Genomic DNA, 17,031 nt, shown 5'->3' on the forward strand with positions numbered 1-17,031 from the left:
CCATCTCCCAAAGTTTGTCCAAGTTCATGTCCATTGCATCTGTGATGCCATCCAGCCATCTCATCCTCTGATGCCCTCTTCTCCTTCTGCCCTCAATCTTTCCCAGTATCAGGGATGTTTCCAGTGAGTCGGCTGTTTGCATCAGATGACCAAAATACTGCAGCTTCAGCTTCAGCATTAGTCTTTCTGATGAGTATTCAGGGTTGATTTCCTGTAAGAGTGGCTGGTTTGATCTTCTTGCTGTCCAAGGGACTCTCAGGAGTCTATTCCAGTACCACAGTTTTGAAAGCATCGATTCTTCATCTCTCTGCCTTCTTTACTATCCAGCTCTCACAACCGTATGTGACCACTGGGAAGACCATAGCCTTGATTATACGGACCTTTGTCAGGAGAATAAAATCATTCATTTAGTAGAAGTTTATTGAGTACCACTTCCCTGGCAGTACTGTAGAAAAATAAACCCAGACAAGCAAAACTCATTTTCTCCCTTCAAGGAGAAAGAGTTTGTAAGTAAGCAAGAATGGCAGCAAACAAGCAATGGAAGGCAGGTGAGCAACCTGCTACACAGAAATATTCTGCAGTGATCTGGGAAAGGGCAGAGCCACTGAGGCGGCCCCAGTCTTACTTCTATAGAGAAAGTGAGGGGTAGTCAGGGCAGGAGCAGACCAAGGGAGAATTGCTCTAAGAATGGGAACTGCATATAGGTGGGGAGGATAGATCATTAAGATAATTTATAATTAGTTGTATATGGCTGGAGCTTAGAGGGAGAAAGAGAAGAGGTTAGGGGGGTGGTACACATTAACTGATCAGACAGGGTGCTTGAGGTCAGATTAAGGAAAAGTCTTTTGTACCTTGCTGTGGTGTTTGACTTTTATTTGTATTCAGTGAGAGACCACTGAGAAATTTTTTTAAGCCAGCAAGTGACATGATTCTATTTTCATTTTAGAGATAGCCCTCTAATGTTGCATTTCTGAAGAATAAGACTACTTACCTATTTTATTGGTTATTTATTGCAGGTATAGTGATCTAAAATAACACAGCTTTATTATCCCAGAGTTTCTGTGGCTCAGGAGTCCAAGTATGGCTTTGCTTGTGCCAAGTTGCTTCAGATGTATCCAACTCTTTGGAACCCTATGGACTGTAGCCCTCCAGGCTCCTCTGTCCATGGCTTTGCTTATATCTCATCTGCAATCTCTGTTGGCTAGGGCTGTACCCTCTTTTCATGGGTCAAGTAACGTAAAGGTGTATGAGCCCATGTGGTTGTTGGCCACAACTCCATTCAGAATGTGGGACTAGGGGCCTCAGTTTCTTGCTTGATGTTGTTTGAAGGTCACCCCCAGTTATTTGCAACGTGGCCTCCACCATTGGGCAGCTCATATTATGGCAGGTTTCTTCTTCACAGCCAGAAAGGAAGATTAGTGTTCCAACAAGATGAGCAGTACCGTTTTTGTAGCAATCATGTACCTGTAATCATATATGCCATCTCCTTGTAGTATTTTGAGATCAGAGGTCATATCCACATTGAAGGGGAGATGACTGCACAAGAAAGATTCTAGAAATATTCAGAGTTACACCAAAAAATAGGTATGTTCCCTCCCAGAGTTAGCCAAACTAAAGTTTGAGAGCACAGTTCCCAAGACCATCCTCATTTCTTATACCAACTGCAAGTTTGAGAGTTTCCCAAAACCACCCTTACATTTGATAATCTGCTTAAAGGACTCGTGGAACTCATAGAAAGCCATTATTTCATGGTTATGGTTTATCACAGAGAAAAGATACACATAAGTATCACCCAAAGGAAGAGAGACAGTAGTCAGAGTCTGGGAGGGTTCCACATACAGAACTTGTATTGTTCTCAGGATGTTCTCATCAATGCCCTCCCAGCATTGATGCATGACAAGGAACATGGGTATTGCCAACCAGAAAAGTGCTACTGAACCTCATGGTTCAGCTTTTACTGGGGCTTCATTACATAGGCATGATCAATTGAGTATTCCACATGGTTGAGCTCTGCCCCCAGTTTGACTGATACTACATGAACCATCCTAAACCACATGGTTGTCTTTCTGGTATGGCCAACCTAAGACTGTTGGGTTTGGCCTGTCCCAACCTAAAATCTGTTGTTGTTGTTGTTGTTGTTGTTGTTGTTGATCAGTTGCTAAGTCTTGTCTAGCTCTTTGCACCCCCATGGACTACAGCCCTCCAGGCTTCTCTGTTCTTCATTGTCTCCCAGAGTTTGCTCAACCTCGTGTTCATTGAGTCAGTAATACCATCCAATCATCCCATCCTCTGTCGCTGCCTTCTCCTCCTTCACTCAGTCTTTCCCAGCATCATGGTCTTTTCCAATGGCTTTTCACATCAGGTGGCCGAAGTATTGGAGCTTCAACTTCAGCATCAGTCCTTCCAGTGAATATTCAGAGTTGATTTCTTTAGGATTGACTGGTTTTATCTCCTTGCTATCCATGGGACTATCAAGAGAATTGTTGTTCAGTCGCTAAGTCATCTTGCGACCCCATGAACTGTAGTACACCAGGCTTCCCTGTTCTTCACTATCTCCCAGAGTTTTCTCAAATTCATGTCCGTTAAGTATAACCCCCATTTTAAATGAAGATATAGATAATTCCTAGAAGCTGAACAAAGCCCAGACTGCTCTTTGGAGTCAAATTCTTTGCTACTCCATTTCCAGTGTAAAATATGTTTCAAATTTAGATGGTTTTCTACTCCAGAAAGAATGATTTAACTGTCACTGCACAGTAATAAAAGATGAATGCCTTCAAGGCTCAAGAGCAGGCATTTATCCAAAATTGAGAGGGTTATCTCTGTGGAGTTCTTTTTGTTAACCCTACTACATTATCCTTGGTATCTTTGTAGGGTTTTATGTCTTTGAAGGTGTATCAGAATTTTACCTTGTGTAATCATTGCTCCTTCAGTGTGGGAAAGACTTCTGACTTGTTTCTAACCAACATTCTGGGCTTTTTGTGGGAAGTCTATGATTTGAATCTCCATCTCAAATAGCTGCTTATGCCTAAAGCCTAGTCATTTGGGCAAATGAAATAGAGATGGGAACCCAAGTACTTTCTGGACTAGAAGGCTAAAACTTAAAGGGAGGGGAATTATGACTCAATATAAATAAGGGTTAATATTTATAATGGATCATATTTGTGATTTTAATCTTTCTGAGTAGTGTATATAAGTCTCCGTATAATAAGTTTGCAACCTAAACATGCAATGACAGACATATCCAGAAATGCTGTGATGTTTACTTGCTGGGCATAGCAGGTTATATTTATTTAGGAAATTGGAACATAAAAGAAACTGGATTTTTAGCTGTTCTGATTTAATTTTGTTTCCAGCTGCTGTTATTCTTCATTTCCAAGATTTAGAAAAGATGGATTTGGAATCAGGAAATTGGAGTTTTAGTTCTAACTTTCCTTGGACTTCTTTGCTACAGTAAAAGTATACAGAAGAAACAGGTTTATTTTTTTCAGCTTTCATACCATGGAATTGGTTGAGTGTGTTATATGATATGCATGTATCTGCATTTTGGTTTAGTGGTTCCAACTTAAGGAATAAAATAAAAAATATATCGTTTTCAGGTTATACTTAAATACATGCTAAACATTCTCAACCAGTAGATTGTAAGCAAATTTATTGAATATACTTTATTTTTATTTCCTTTTTAATATATTTGTTAAGCTTGGGTTCATGGTGTCATTTGAATTTATTCATTAGTGGGCACAGAGACAGAAAGTTCAACCTCAGAGCTAATATAGCTGATATTTTGAAGTGTAATGAGAAAACTGATGAATTTTCATCTTTTTCTTTCCTGATATATCAACTAGTTTTGTCTGTAACTCTGGTAGGAGGTAGAACTTTATTCTTCTGTTCTGCAGAAAGCTTTGGTGGTTATTTGTTTTGTTTTCTTTTTACTGAGAACTACTTGGAGTATGAGTTCCTCTGGGTGTTTTTGAGTAATGTAAGATGGTTGTTCATCTGCCTCCCTCTGGGCCCTGCAGCTGGAGGACATTTTGTGACATATTTATATGTACTTGCCTTTAAAAGGAGAGCAGAGTTGGCCTCTTTGACCTCTTCTGCCTAATAGACAGGAAGAGTTTCACCTTACTCTGGCCAGAAGAGCCAGGCAGCCAAATGCCTCATGAAGGGTCTGGGAAACTCTGCTCCCCATCTTTCTAGGCTATCTAGAGGTGCTTTGGAAAGTTAAACCATCAAATAATGACTTGGAATATGTTTGTTGTGGATATGTGATTTTAGATCTCCTCTCTCCCTAATGAAACCTTTAGTGAATTCTCTCTTGTTTACTAATCTTTTGTACAAATAGAACCTTGGAAGGAACCTGAAAGATGCAAACTCCTTTCTAGAGAGTCCACTGAGGCATATGAAGCACAGCTAACGGCTCAGGGCACATAGATCCAGTGGGAGGTTGGGCTGGACATGCTGCAATAATAGTTACTGCTTGTAGGATACCTGTAACTGGCATGCATGTGTGTGTGTGCTCAGTCGCTCTTTGTGACCCCCCAGGCTGTAGCCTGCCAGCCTCCTCTGTCTGTAGGATTGTCTCAACAAGAGTACTGGAGTAGGTACTACCTACCTACGCCATTTCCTCCTCCAGGAGATCTTCCCTAGCCAGGGATCAAACCTACATCTCCTTCGTCTCCTGCATTGCAGGCATTCTTTACTGCTGAGCCACAGGAAACCCTTGTAACTGGAATGTGCTTTGTTAAATGCTATGGTATGTATATACTATCTCTACGTGTCCTTTAACAGCCCTGTGAGAACCACCTTCCTTACAGAAATGCAGAAAGAGAGACTTCAAGAAGTAACTCACTCAGAGTCATCTTGCTTAGTTACACGAGTGAAGTCAGGCTTCCACCAAGGTATATCTGATTTCAAATTCCATGTTACCATCACGTTTTTTCTTCGCTAAGCCTGTTCTTAAATGTATCTTCGTTTGTCAGATTAGGAGGAGATAAAAATAGGTGCTCCAGAATTCTCAAAATTTGGAGTGCTTTAACTATACAAGAAGCAAAACAACTAATTACCTCATCTTTATGTTAGTCTCACCTTGGAACCTTATTTTCTTCACCCCTGCCAGTCAGTCACTACTCACACATCAAAGCACCACCTCTACCTTGAAGCCTTCAGTTGCTTCACCACATCCTGGCCAGAAGTTAATATATCTGTGTACATACGAAGTAAAGTGTAAAGTTAATATATCTGTGTTCATATCAGTTTTCAGTTACTGCCACATTTTCTTTCTTTCTTTCTTTCTTCCTTTTGTTAGAATAAGTTATTACATCTTATTTTCTTTGTTAAATTTTTAAATAACAGCTTTATTGAAATAATTCACATCATACAACTCACTTTTTTAAAGGGTGCAATTCAGTAGATTTTGGTGTGTTCAAGCTTGTACAGTCATCACTACAATCAATTTCAGAATATTTTCATCACCCAAAAAGACATTCTCTATCCATTCTCAGTCACTGCCTAGTTCCCATGTTTCTCCTGCTCCCCAACCCCAGGCAGCCAGTAATCTTTCTGTGTCTATAGTTTTGCCTGTTTTAGACATTTCATATAAATAGAATCATGCAATACATGTTCTTCTGTGACTGACTTTTCACTAACTAGCATAGTTTTCATGGTTCATCTGTATTATAACATGTATCAACATCCTTCCTTCTTTTGACTGAATAATATTCCATTGTGTGGATATACCACATTTTGTTTATCCTTTCATCAGCTGAAGGACATTTGGGTGGTTTCTACTTTTTGGCTATAAATGGGTAATGCTGCTATGAACATTTGTGTACATATTTTTGTGTGACCACATGTGTTCAGTTTTCTTAGGTATATATCTAGGAGTGGAATTGTTGGTTCATAGGTGACTAACTGAAGGACTGCCAGACTACTTTCCAAAGTAGCTGTACAATTTGACTTCATCACCAGTGGATTCCACTTTCTGCGTCTCCTCACCAATACTTATTGTTTTTCTGCCTTTTTGCTTTCAGCAATCCAGTGAATGTTAACTATCTGGTTGTAGTTTTTTTAATTTGCATTTTCCTGATAGTGCTTATTAAATTTTAAATAGTCTTCTCTTTCTCATCTCATAAAACATCCACAGTAATTAGCCTCCAACTAATAAAAATAAATGAAAAAAAAAACCATCCACAGTGTTTTCCATATGTTAGCTCATAATAAATGTTTACATTTGTAACCTTATTTTTTAAAATGTCAGTAAAGGGGGAGATGGTCCTTAAAGTTTTTTACCTCTTTTGAAAATGTGCTTTACCCACATCACTAACATTTTACTCTTTACTGTCACAGCTGTTGTCTTACAGTGTCACAGATGCACATATCTATTCTGTTTGACCTCTCATTGCTAAGCCCTACAGGCCAAATGACTTGATGAATGTTTATTAAATGAATGAATGGAGTATTGTTCATATTCATTCTGGATTGTTGAACTAGCCCCTAGGACACACGGGTAGTCTGTTTCTCCTAAATGTTAATAACCTGCTGAAAGGTATAAATGAACATTAAAGGCTTCATTTTAAACTGTCATCTCCAGAAAGTTAGACTCATCGCTAGAAAACTGCTTCTAAAATATTGTTCTAATTGTCTGATCTTTTTGAATACTGTTTTAAAAAAAATTTTTTTTTAGGAGTTTCCTATATAGGCAGTCCCAGATTTGTGTTTATTCCTTACCTGAGGAATTCTATAAAATACTAACCTGGTAAATCAAGAAAGTTCATCATAGAAGTTATAGTTCATTACAAAGCATACTTAAAATGCTTCAAAATGATATGTGATTATTAAGGTTTTAAAGAAGATATCGAAACCTGTCATTCAAATTTCACAGGAACTCTATTCAACTTTAGCACTATGTACATAAACATTGGCTGATATACATGTATGTTTCTAATATTTTTTGCAAGGAAAATAGAAGTGTTTAATAATGCTGATATACTTTCTTGTGCTAACATTAACTTAATCTTGTGAATAGAGCAATTATTTATTAGCATATTTTTATGTAATTAAAACCTTTCTCTAGTGAATTTATTATAAAAATATTTATCCCAATTAAAATGAAACATAGAAAAGATTGTGTTGTATAATAGCTGAAATTTGCTAAAATACAAATTGTGGTGTTTTTCTGGCATCCAAATGGGCGTCCCAGGTGGTGCCAGTGGTAAAGAACCCGTCTGCCAATGTGGGAGACATAAGAGATTCGGGTTCTATCCCTAGGTCAGGAAGATCCCATAGAAGAGGGCATGGCAACCCACTCCAGTATTCTTGCCTGGAGAATCTCCGTGGACAGAGGAGCCTGGCCAGCTACAGTCCATAAGGTTGCAAAGAATCAGACACGGCGGAAGCATCTTAGCATGTACGCATGCTGCTGCTAAGTTGCCTCAGTCGTGTCCGACTCTGTGCGACCCGATAGATGGCAGCCCCCCAAGCTCCCCCGTCCCTGGGATTCTCCAGGCAAGAACACTGGAGTGGGTTGCCATTTCCTTCTCCAATGCCTGAAAGTGGAAAGTGAAAGTGAAGTTGCTCAGTCGTGTCCAACTCTTCATGACACCATGGACTGCAGCCTACCAGGCTCCTCCTCCATGGGATTTTCCAGGCAAGGGTACTGGAGTGGGGTGCCATTGCCTTCTCCAAGCATGCAGGCATACAGACATCCAAATACAAGGTTTCAGTTTTTGTTGCTTTGGTGCTCTGAGAGAAAAGTAAGACAAGTTGATTTCAAAGGCACATGTATCCCATTTTTCATTGCAGCACTGTTTACAATAGCTAGAACATAGAAGCAACCCAGATATCTATTGACAGATGAATTGATAAAGAAGTTGTGGTTCATATACACAATGGAGTGTTACTCAGCCATAAAAAGGAACACCTTTAAGTCAGTTCTAGTGAGGTAAATGAACCTAGAATCTATTATACAGAGTGAAGTAAGTCAGAAAGAGAAAGATAAATATCATATTCTAATGCATATATACAGAATCTAGAAAAATGGTACTGAAGAATTTATTCACAGGGCAGCAGTGGAGAAACAGACATAGCGAATAGACTTAATGGACATGGGGAGAAGGGAGGAGAGGGTGAGATGTATGGAAAGAGTAACATGGAAACTTACATTACCATGTGTAAAATAAATGGCTGATGAGAATTTGCTGTGTGGTTCAGGAACCTCACACAGGGGCTCTGTGTCAGCCTAGAGGGGTGGGATGGGGAGGGAGGTGGGAAGGGGGTTCAGGAGGGAGAGGATATATGTATACCTATGGCTGACTCATTTTGAGGTTTGACAGAAAACAGCAAAATTCTGTAAAGCAATTATCCTTCAATAAAAAATAAATAAATAAATTTAAAACAAACAACAAAAAAGTAAGACTAGTTGATTTCATAAATTTGTGTGCCTTGGATCCTTAGTTAGGATAACCTCTTTTGAAAATCAAAACTATCATTCTGTTCTCTTAAGTGGTAGGACCAGGGTGGGTGGCTGTCATGGTGATGATAGTCAAATAAAAGTATGAAGGCTTTTCTGGAGATTAGATAAAAGAAAATAGTCTATTCCTTAAATGAGTTGCTGCCTATTACATTAATATAACCTTTTGCCATTTAAACACTATACTCATAGTGATTTAAAGTGTGTGGTTTACCATTGTTAGCTTCTGATGCTACTTCTTTCATCATTTTTACAAAAATTACTGTGTAAATAAATGAGCATACCTGTTTTTTTCCTCAACATGATAATTTTATGTTCAAAGTGTAGTTTTTGATCCTACTTGTCATTCTAATTTATATTTCTACAAGATTTGTATCATTTTGAGTAAGTTCTAATCCTACATAATGATGCATATGTTATCAACAACATCAATTCAATCTGATCTTAGTATACTAAGTACTCAATTCTAACTATATTACTATGACTATGCATATTTAGCTAAATTTATATTGAATAATAATATCTTATGAAGTTATAAATGTATACCTATATAGTTCCTTGCCATTCTTGACTTCCATAATAGTTAGCATCAATGTTTTCTTCTGTTCCTTCTTCTTCTGGGCCTTCATGATGATCATCATGATCTTCACTATCACTATCATCTGGAAATCTCCTGAAAACTTGGGTCTTCAGTTGTATCGTTTGACCATTAGTGCTTTGTTGTTCACCATAATAAATAGTGTGTATATGAGGGAAGCAGAGGAAAATGTATGAGCTTATTGGCGCTTTCAGCTTATTTTGATCCACGCGAATGTATGTTAAATGGTGGTAATGTAGTGGATCAACTGATGGACACATCACTGTGACATTGATATCTGAAAAATACAAATTAAAAATTAATCCTTCTGTATTATATCCATAATACTATAATGGACTTTATTAAAATACTTATTAGGTTTAATTATTTTTATAGTAATCAAATAATAAAATGAATAAAATGAAACTATAAATGAATTTTATATTATCAAAATAAATGATGGCTTCATTGGCTATTAAGTAATTATTTAATTATTAAATAAATTATTTAAGTAATACATTCTTAGCAGAAACAATCTCAGAGGAAAAAAATGAAAATCACATATAGTTCTACTATTCAAGATCTCATATTTCTTTGTATACTCTATAGTATTTCATATTTTTTCATATACTTTATAGTACATAGTCTCAAAGTTCAAAGTAATAACTTTTAATAGAAAAGACTATAAACCTTGAAGTACAAATTTCTCTGGGGCCCATTTCTGCCGTTTCCCTAGCCAGCTTCAAAGCAACCATTTGTAATTTATAGCACCATGTAAAGCATGGGTTTTTAAAGATCTGTCCTTTAAAAGAACAAAATAAGATTTTTTATGTCTTTAAAAGACAATAATGGACTTTCCTGGTGATTCAGTGGTTAAGAATCTGCCTGCCAATGCTGTGAACACAGATTCGATCCTTGGTCTGGGAAGATTCCACATGTGGCGGGGCAACTAAGCCCCTGCACCTCAACTACTGCACCCACACTCTAAAGCCTATGGTGCTCCAACTAGAGAGTAGATCCTGTTTGCAGCAGCAAAGACCCAGTACAGCTATAAATAAATAGATAAATCAAATAGGTAACCAACAAGGACCTACTGTCTAGAACAGGGAACATTGCTCAATATTTGGTAGTAACCTAAATGAGAAAAGAATTGAAAAAAACAGATATTTGTATATGTATAACTGAATTCCTTTGCTATACACCTGACCTAACACAACATTGTTATTCAACTATGCTCCAATATAAAATAAAAATTATAAATAAATAGTAAAACACAGACACGCACAAAATGAAATTTTACATACTTTCAATTTCATTATTTTCTAGGTATAGGTGTTCTAAATTCCTTGGAATATAGAATGCTTGCTTCAGTTTGTTGTGTCCAACATTGAGCTCTATAAGGTTGGAAAGATTAAAAATATTATATGGAATGTCTTGTAGCTTGTTGTGTGATATTCTTAGAGCGTGAAGTTTTGGAAGTTCGTTGAAGTAATTTTCTGGTATAGAAGATATTGAATTGTTTTCTAAAGACAGATACATAAGTGAAGAAGGCAAACCAGGAGGCATTGATTCTAATCTGTTATTACATAGGTTGAGCTGCATCAATTTTTCCATTTTGGCAAGTACTTTTGCTTGTAACATAGAATCATCAATTTGATTAAAACAGAGATCAAGCATGGTCAAGTTTACAAGCCCATTCATAGCATTTGTCTGCAGTCTGGAGATTTCATTGTAACCTAGAAAAATCCTTTCCAAAGACTTAGGAAGAGGAAACGGAAAGTCTTCTAAATTGTTATGCTGTAGGTGAAGCTGTAGTAGATTTGACAATTTAGCAAACACACCATGATCAATCTTTTGAGATTTAATTTTATTGTGGCTGAGGTTGATTTCTTTAAGATGAGTGGCATTGATAAATGAATCTGTAGTCACAGCCTCAATTTCATTGAACTGAAGATAGACTTGCTGAATGTGTGCTGGAATATTTGGAATAGTCTTTAATTTGCGATTATCACAGTACATTGATGATGGAAAGTTAGGTGGACAGAAGCATTCACTGGCACAACCTAATGTATGCTGATGAAATGGAGCTTCATAGTTTATATTTTGTTGAAATTGGAATTCTGTTTGGTAGACATCATCTGGTTCTTGGTCATAATCTTCATCCCATTGATAACTTTCATATTGGCAATATACTTTGACTCCAAGAAAGAAGAAAAGAACACATACTGGACTTGAAAAGCCCATGTTCCTTTTTTGTCCTATTACAAGACAAAAGGAAAAAGTGGAAAAAGTGAGTGAAACATGTAATAATTCTTATATAAATTAACAGTTATCTAAAATGCACAATATCTGTGTCTGATTTGAAATATGTAAAAAAATGTCCAGAATTAATGGCTGCTGCTCAGAACAAAATTAATGTTTAAGGTGATATTTTTTAAAAAGCCTCATACTGCATTGAACCAGACTAAGTAATCATCTTTTTAGAGAATCTCGATTTGTCTTGCTTACTAGACTGTGGATTCACAATGATAGCATGACATCTTTCTACCCCAAAGTTGAGTGCTCTTTTCATATGGATGTTAGATGTTCACATTATTTGGCCCCTTCAGTTATGTTCACTACCTATGAGAAGAGAGACTCTATGTTAATTAGGAGATTATTAATACTGACCAAAATTTGCCCACTGTAACTCCTGTTTGTTGATGTTCTTTTCTGTTCTTTCGAAAAACATAGAACACTCCATTTTATGTGAAAGCTTGAGATCTTAAAAATAAGTATCATGTTTCCTCTTAGTGTTTTCTGTCCAAATCTGATTGTCACTTCAAATTTTCCCTGTGAAATAGTTTCCAGAATCCAATTATTTTGTCTCTGGCTCTACTTGAATAACTGCTTCAAATCTTAGATATACACAATATTTACATTCTACAAAGTTTTAGTTTCTAATTGGTTATTCTATACATTTTTCCTAACTACCCTCCTAGCTTTTTTCTTTCCACTATTTTTTTTTTTTAGTTAGTTTCTAGATACACAGGTATTAAAAACACACTCTCCTAATTTCCTAGGAGTTTAGGTCTAGTGGAGAATCAGACATGCAATACAGTGAATAGGAGGGTATGTATGGGGTAGGATTGTAAAGAAGGGAGCGCTCAGCTTATGAAAGAGAGACAAATGACAACAGTTGAGCTGAAACTTGAAGTTGTAGTGAATGATGGGATATGTGTACTGGATGAGGAGCCTGAAAACCTTCATTTCAGTCCTATCACTTCTGACAGTCGAGTCACTTATATCTGCCTCTTGCCTCATCAGTAAAATAAGAACTGTAATCACTTGCCTGCTTTTCTCACTTGGTAGTTGTTATTGTCATAAATGCATATGAGGTATGCATATTAAAATACTTTGCAAATTAGAAAGTGATCCAGATGGAATAAGTATGTTATTTAGGAAAAGTTTAAAAAAATCATACCTCTTTTATTCTAAGGCCATTTTTCTCTACCCTTCTCATCCAGGATTTCATGAGAAGATTAATATTCTAATAGAATTAATATCCTACATCATTGTATGTAATGAAACAGCTTATGTCCTGTTCATCTAGAATGGTATTATTTTTCATCATTGGATAAATGAAAAAATAGTTACTTAAATCATTTCCTTGAGAAAGGCTGCCCTAGATCCTGACAATTTAAGTTTCTTAGTCTTTTTTCTTTTCTTATCAGAATCTGAATAGTACGGAATGTAAATATTCCTCTAGTCTCCCAGGCGCTGCTAGTAATGAAGAACCCGCCTGGCAATGCAGGTGATGTAAGACATAGAGGCTTGATGCCTGAGTTGGGAAGATCCCCTGGAGGAGGGCATACCAACCCACTCCAGTATTCTTACATAGAGAATCTTGTGGACAGAGGAGCCTGGCAGGCTCCAGTCCATGGGGTCACAAAGAGTTGCACACAACTGAGCAACTTCACTTCACTGAATCTTCATAGTCCAAGCCTGGTTACTTCAATTCTCCATCCTCCCATAGCCTGACTCATGCAGCTGACAGCATGAGAGAAAATAGGACAGGGCCAACTGGCTCGCTTTAAAGTCATGGCCATTCAAGTGCTGCCTATTGTGACATCTCGTTAGTCCATTCCTTTTCCCTTCCTCGTACACAAGCCTCTAAACCTCACCATTGGTTTTGGATGATGACCCTGCTTCCTTTTTCACTCAGAAACTATGATAGATAATCAGTACTCTTGCTTGGAAGATCCCATGGACAGAGGAGCCTGGTGGGCTACAGTCCATGGGGTCGCAAAGAGTCGGACACGACTGAGCGACTTCACTTTCACTACTCTAATATATTGTCTTGTATTTAATCCTATCCCTTCCTACAGAAAATGCCAAAACAGTAATGATTTGATCTTTTTAAACAATTTTGACTTCGAAATTTGCAGTTTCCTTTTGATAATCAGTAAGACTCCATCTGTTGTTCCTTCTTATCCATTTGATCCATGTAGGACATGGTATTTAAATTAGACTTTAAAGGAACATGAGGGTTCTCACAGAGGGAAGTAGAGAAGAAAATTGGCAGATAAAAGAAATGAGCAAAAAACATGTAAAACAACAAAGGATGGAATGTTTGAAAAGTTGTGGTTAACTGTTGAAATAGCAAAAGAAGTTTGTACAACTGATCTGGCCCAGAACCTTGAGGCCTAAATTGTGATCTCAGGAATTTGTACATTGGGAATGAACACCTAGTTTAATTCATTAATATAGTTGAGCCATGGTCTTCATACTGCAGTGTTTATGCATCAAATAAAAGTCCTGGGAGGGGAAGTGAAAGAGTATGATTGTATGGTCTCATCCCAAAGGACAGTGTTCAATGCTGGCTGATCCAGACTGGGAAGCTCCCAGTGGGCATGATTAAGAGTGCTTCTTCACCTGCTAGAATTTGTGACCTTGTACTAGATAATTATGTGTTGACATTATTAACAAAGCAGCTCACAAATATTACTAGTGATTTATTTAGTTTGATTTGGTTGCACGATGATTGTCTTGAATTTTAGGGGTGAGGCACTGTGATCGGTGGGTAACACAGAATGAAAAAGACATGAAGACATGGCTCTTTCTATAAAGAGCATTCAATTTAGTGGACAAGAGAGGAACAGCACAGTGAACCTATACTCAGACAGAGGGAAATATGGCTTGCAGCAGAGATATCAGTGCTGTGGGAGCCAGTGGCTTAACCCTGCAAGAGTGAGACAGGGAAATCTTTGTAGACACCATTTGGCCAAGATTTGGGGAGATTAGCAGGAATGGATAATAGAACATTGTATACATATTACTCTCTGGTTGATATTTTACATGTTAAATTTGTAGTATTTTATATACTCATTATATCAGTACTATAGCATGTCAACTTTTTAAAAAGTACTTATCATACTTCATTTAAAGTACTGCTCCATGGAGTAGAGATGAGAGTAGAAGCTAAGAGGCAGAAACATGCAACTATGCAGGACCAGGCCGTGTAGAGGGTCTCAGAGGTTGACTGTTACACAGTCAGACTTCAAAAGCAGCACTACTCATCAGAACTCTGAATTTTACCCTGTGTTAAGAACATCAGTAATTATCAATTAGTAACCTTATATTTGAGAATTAAAGTTGTGACTTTTCAGTAGTTACGAGAAGTTGGGGGGGGCGGGGGGGGAAGGAGACCTGGATGATACTTTTTAGTTCAGCCTTTACCTTTGACTTGGAAGACCTGAAGATGGGGGCCTTTCTGAAAATAAGGAGATTCTTCATATTATCTGCTTTTGATCTTTTTGGCCAATTAAGAAGAAAGGTTTTTCCCTGAAGACAGTTTTTCTTCTGAATCTGAGCTCATCCATTGAGCCCTCATTCATTGAAGACCTTGGCTCTATAGCTCAACTTTGTTCCACTCCCTTCTGACTTACTGCAGTTTTCTGCTCAGAAATCCATTCCATCTTCCTGGATATAGCCATTATTTTCTATTCCTCTTACTCCTCAAATTCACCCCTGATCATTTTACTTGTTACAGTGATCTTATTTCTTCTCATCCAAATTTTTCATTCAGCTAATTGTTTACCAGTCATTTGTTAAGCATATTGTTATTACTTCTACCTTTGATGTTCAGCAATTTATGACATGTTTCCTATAGGATAAGTCATAGTGAAACATTATAACTCACTGTCAATCATCTCATACCCTAACTTCTAATTTTTGATAGGCTGTAGTACAATGAACAGTGTGGAAGTGCTCAAAAATTTGCTGAATGAATGATTGATTGATTAATTACAGAGTACATCTTGTTGGTGATGTTTATTACTACTAATGTTGATTGTTTCTAGGCATTTATTTCACCACAGTGATTTCTCTAAAAGAACATAGCCACAGAGAACATGGCTGTTTTCTTTTCTATTAAATATTTTTGTCACAATATACTATATTCACTTCTCTATTACCTTGTTTAATAGAAAAATAACAAATGTGAAACAGAAAGTTTAAAGCAACGTGAAACATGTTACCAGGCTTTTAAAATTATTTGTTAATGTGTATTTTTCATATTTTAGCTTAAAAAGTTTCAATGTCATAACATTTCTCCTACCTGGGAAACACTCGTACTTTCTTTTCTTTTTTTTTTCTTTTTTAAATTTTATTTTATTAGTTGGAGGCCAATTACTTCACAACATGACACTCGTACTTTCATCAAGAAAGTTCTAATTTAAATTACTAATCAAATTGAGATGAAATTTTGTTCTGGAAAGTTTAAAGTAATTTGAAAGCTTCATAGCCTTTAATTATTTTAAATATTTGCCTCATTGGTATGCCATAGAAGCTAAAATGTAATAAGAGACCAACTATTAGTATATAATTCAGAATTTTTTCCAAAGCAGTTTTAAATTTAAGTCTGTAAAATTAAAGTTGTATACATCAGTATCACACCCAAGGCCTAAAGAAGTAAGACTCTTTTGCTGTTAAAAATATGAAAGTCTCAAGATTATTTTTAGTCATAATACATTTGAATCTTAGTTAACTGAAACCCAAGAAACTAGATCCTTTAGAGCTATAGTACTTATGTTTTCTCTTTGAGGAAGAGGCAAACACATTGTAATAGTTGGTTAATAGAGAAATTTTGAGAAAATGTCCAGTGAAATTTATACAAATACCCATTTCTCTACAACCAGAATCTCTAGCATTGCTCAGATGTATGACTCAAAGGTGTTTGCTGATTTTTTGTCAGCAACTTTTTTGTCAAAGTTGAGAAAGAGAAAGAAAGAAACAGAAAATTATTGTATTAACCTGAAAATCTTTCATTCAAAGTAAAAAATAAAAATCTAAACAAAGATTATTTATTGGGTAAACCTTAAGTTAGAAAATTAAATTTCCTGCATTACTTCTTTCCCTGAATATTTTTAATCAAAATTTAATGTAACTTTTACCAGATATTGCTTACCAAAATTATGCATTTATGGTGGCTGCAATCTATTTTAATGTTAAATCAAATATACTTTATTTTTAACAGCAGGAATATTTTTTAAAAAATTGAAAATTATTTTATCATCATACCTGTTGAATTTGCTTTAGTTTTCAGGGGCTGATGAATTTGCAAATCCTGTGAATGAATCAGAAATTCCTGAATTCTTAAACTGAGTCTCTTAAAAATCCACAGTAACTGTTGTGTTCAGGCAGGGCTGTCCCTTGAATTGCTATAGCAATTTAAGCAAATATAATCTGCTTGGAAAATACTTGGGTTGAATTAAAATTATATATTTCTTTTCATTATCCGAAACTTTGTGGACTCTTAATTTAAATGCTTGTGTTCTTGGTCAGATTTATGTGGCTTACTTCTTTCTTTCCCCCTTAATTTTGGTTTGAGGAATGGCAAGAATTTCCTCTAATGTGAAAGGCAAACAGAACTAAATGAAACAGCATGTACTGATTACTGTTTTTATTTTCATTTTCATGCCAAAGAATTCTTCAAATTAAGGTTCACAGT

At 36.5% G+C, this 17,031-nt stretch overlaps 2 protein-coding genes across 3 annotated transcripts in view; one reads left to right on the forward strand and one right to left on the reverse strand.

Moving 5' to 3' along the window:
* The window catches only part of CENPP (centromere protein P), a 227,883-nt gene that overhangs the window by 86,830 nt on the left and 124,022 nt on the right, over nt 1-17,031 (forward strand). The window lies entirely within an intron of this gene.
* On the reverse strand, nt 5,319-16,850 carry OMD (osteomodulin). The gene is made up of 4 exons (XM_065947307.1): nt 16,602-16,850; nt 10,346-11,299; nt 9,011-9,339; nt 5,319-7,737 (listed from the first exon to the last, which is right to left on the reverse strand). Exons 2-3 carry the CDS (start codon nt 11,283-11,285, stop codon nt 9,011-9,013), a joined length of 1,269 nt encoding a protein of 422 aa, XP_065803379.1. The 5' UTR covers nt 11,286-11,299; nt 16,602-16,850; the 3' UTR covers nt 5,319-7,737.

The sequence above is a fragment of the Muntiacus reevesi genome, chromosome 10 (assembly GCF_963930625.1).
Source record: "Muntiacus reevesi chromosome 10, mMunRee1.1, whole genome shotgun sequence".
NCBI classification, from domain to species: Eukaryota; Metazoa; Chordata; class Mammalia; order Artiodactyla; family Cervidae; genus Muntiacus; species Muntiacus reevesi.

Excerpts from the sequence above, each read along its gene's own strand:
- OMD (XM_065947307.1), bottom strand. The coding sequence starts at position 11,285 with ATGGGCTTTTCAAGTCCAGTATGTGTTCTTTTCTTCTTTCTTGGAGTC. Across the intron at positions 9,340-10,345 it reads AGAAAATAATGAAATTGAAA|ATATCAATGTCACAGTGATG; the intron begins GTATGTAAAATT and ends TGTATTTTTCAG.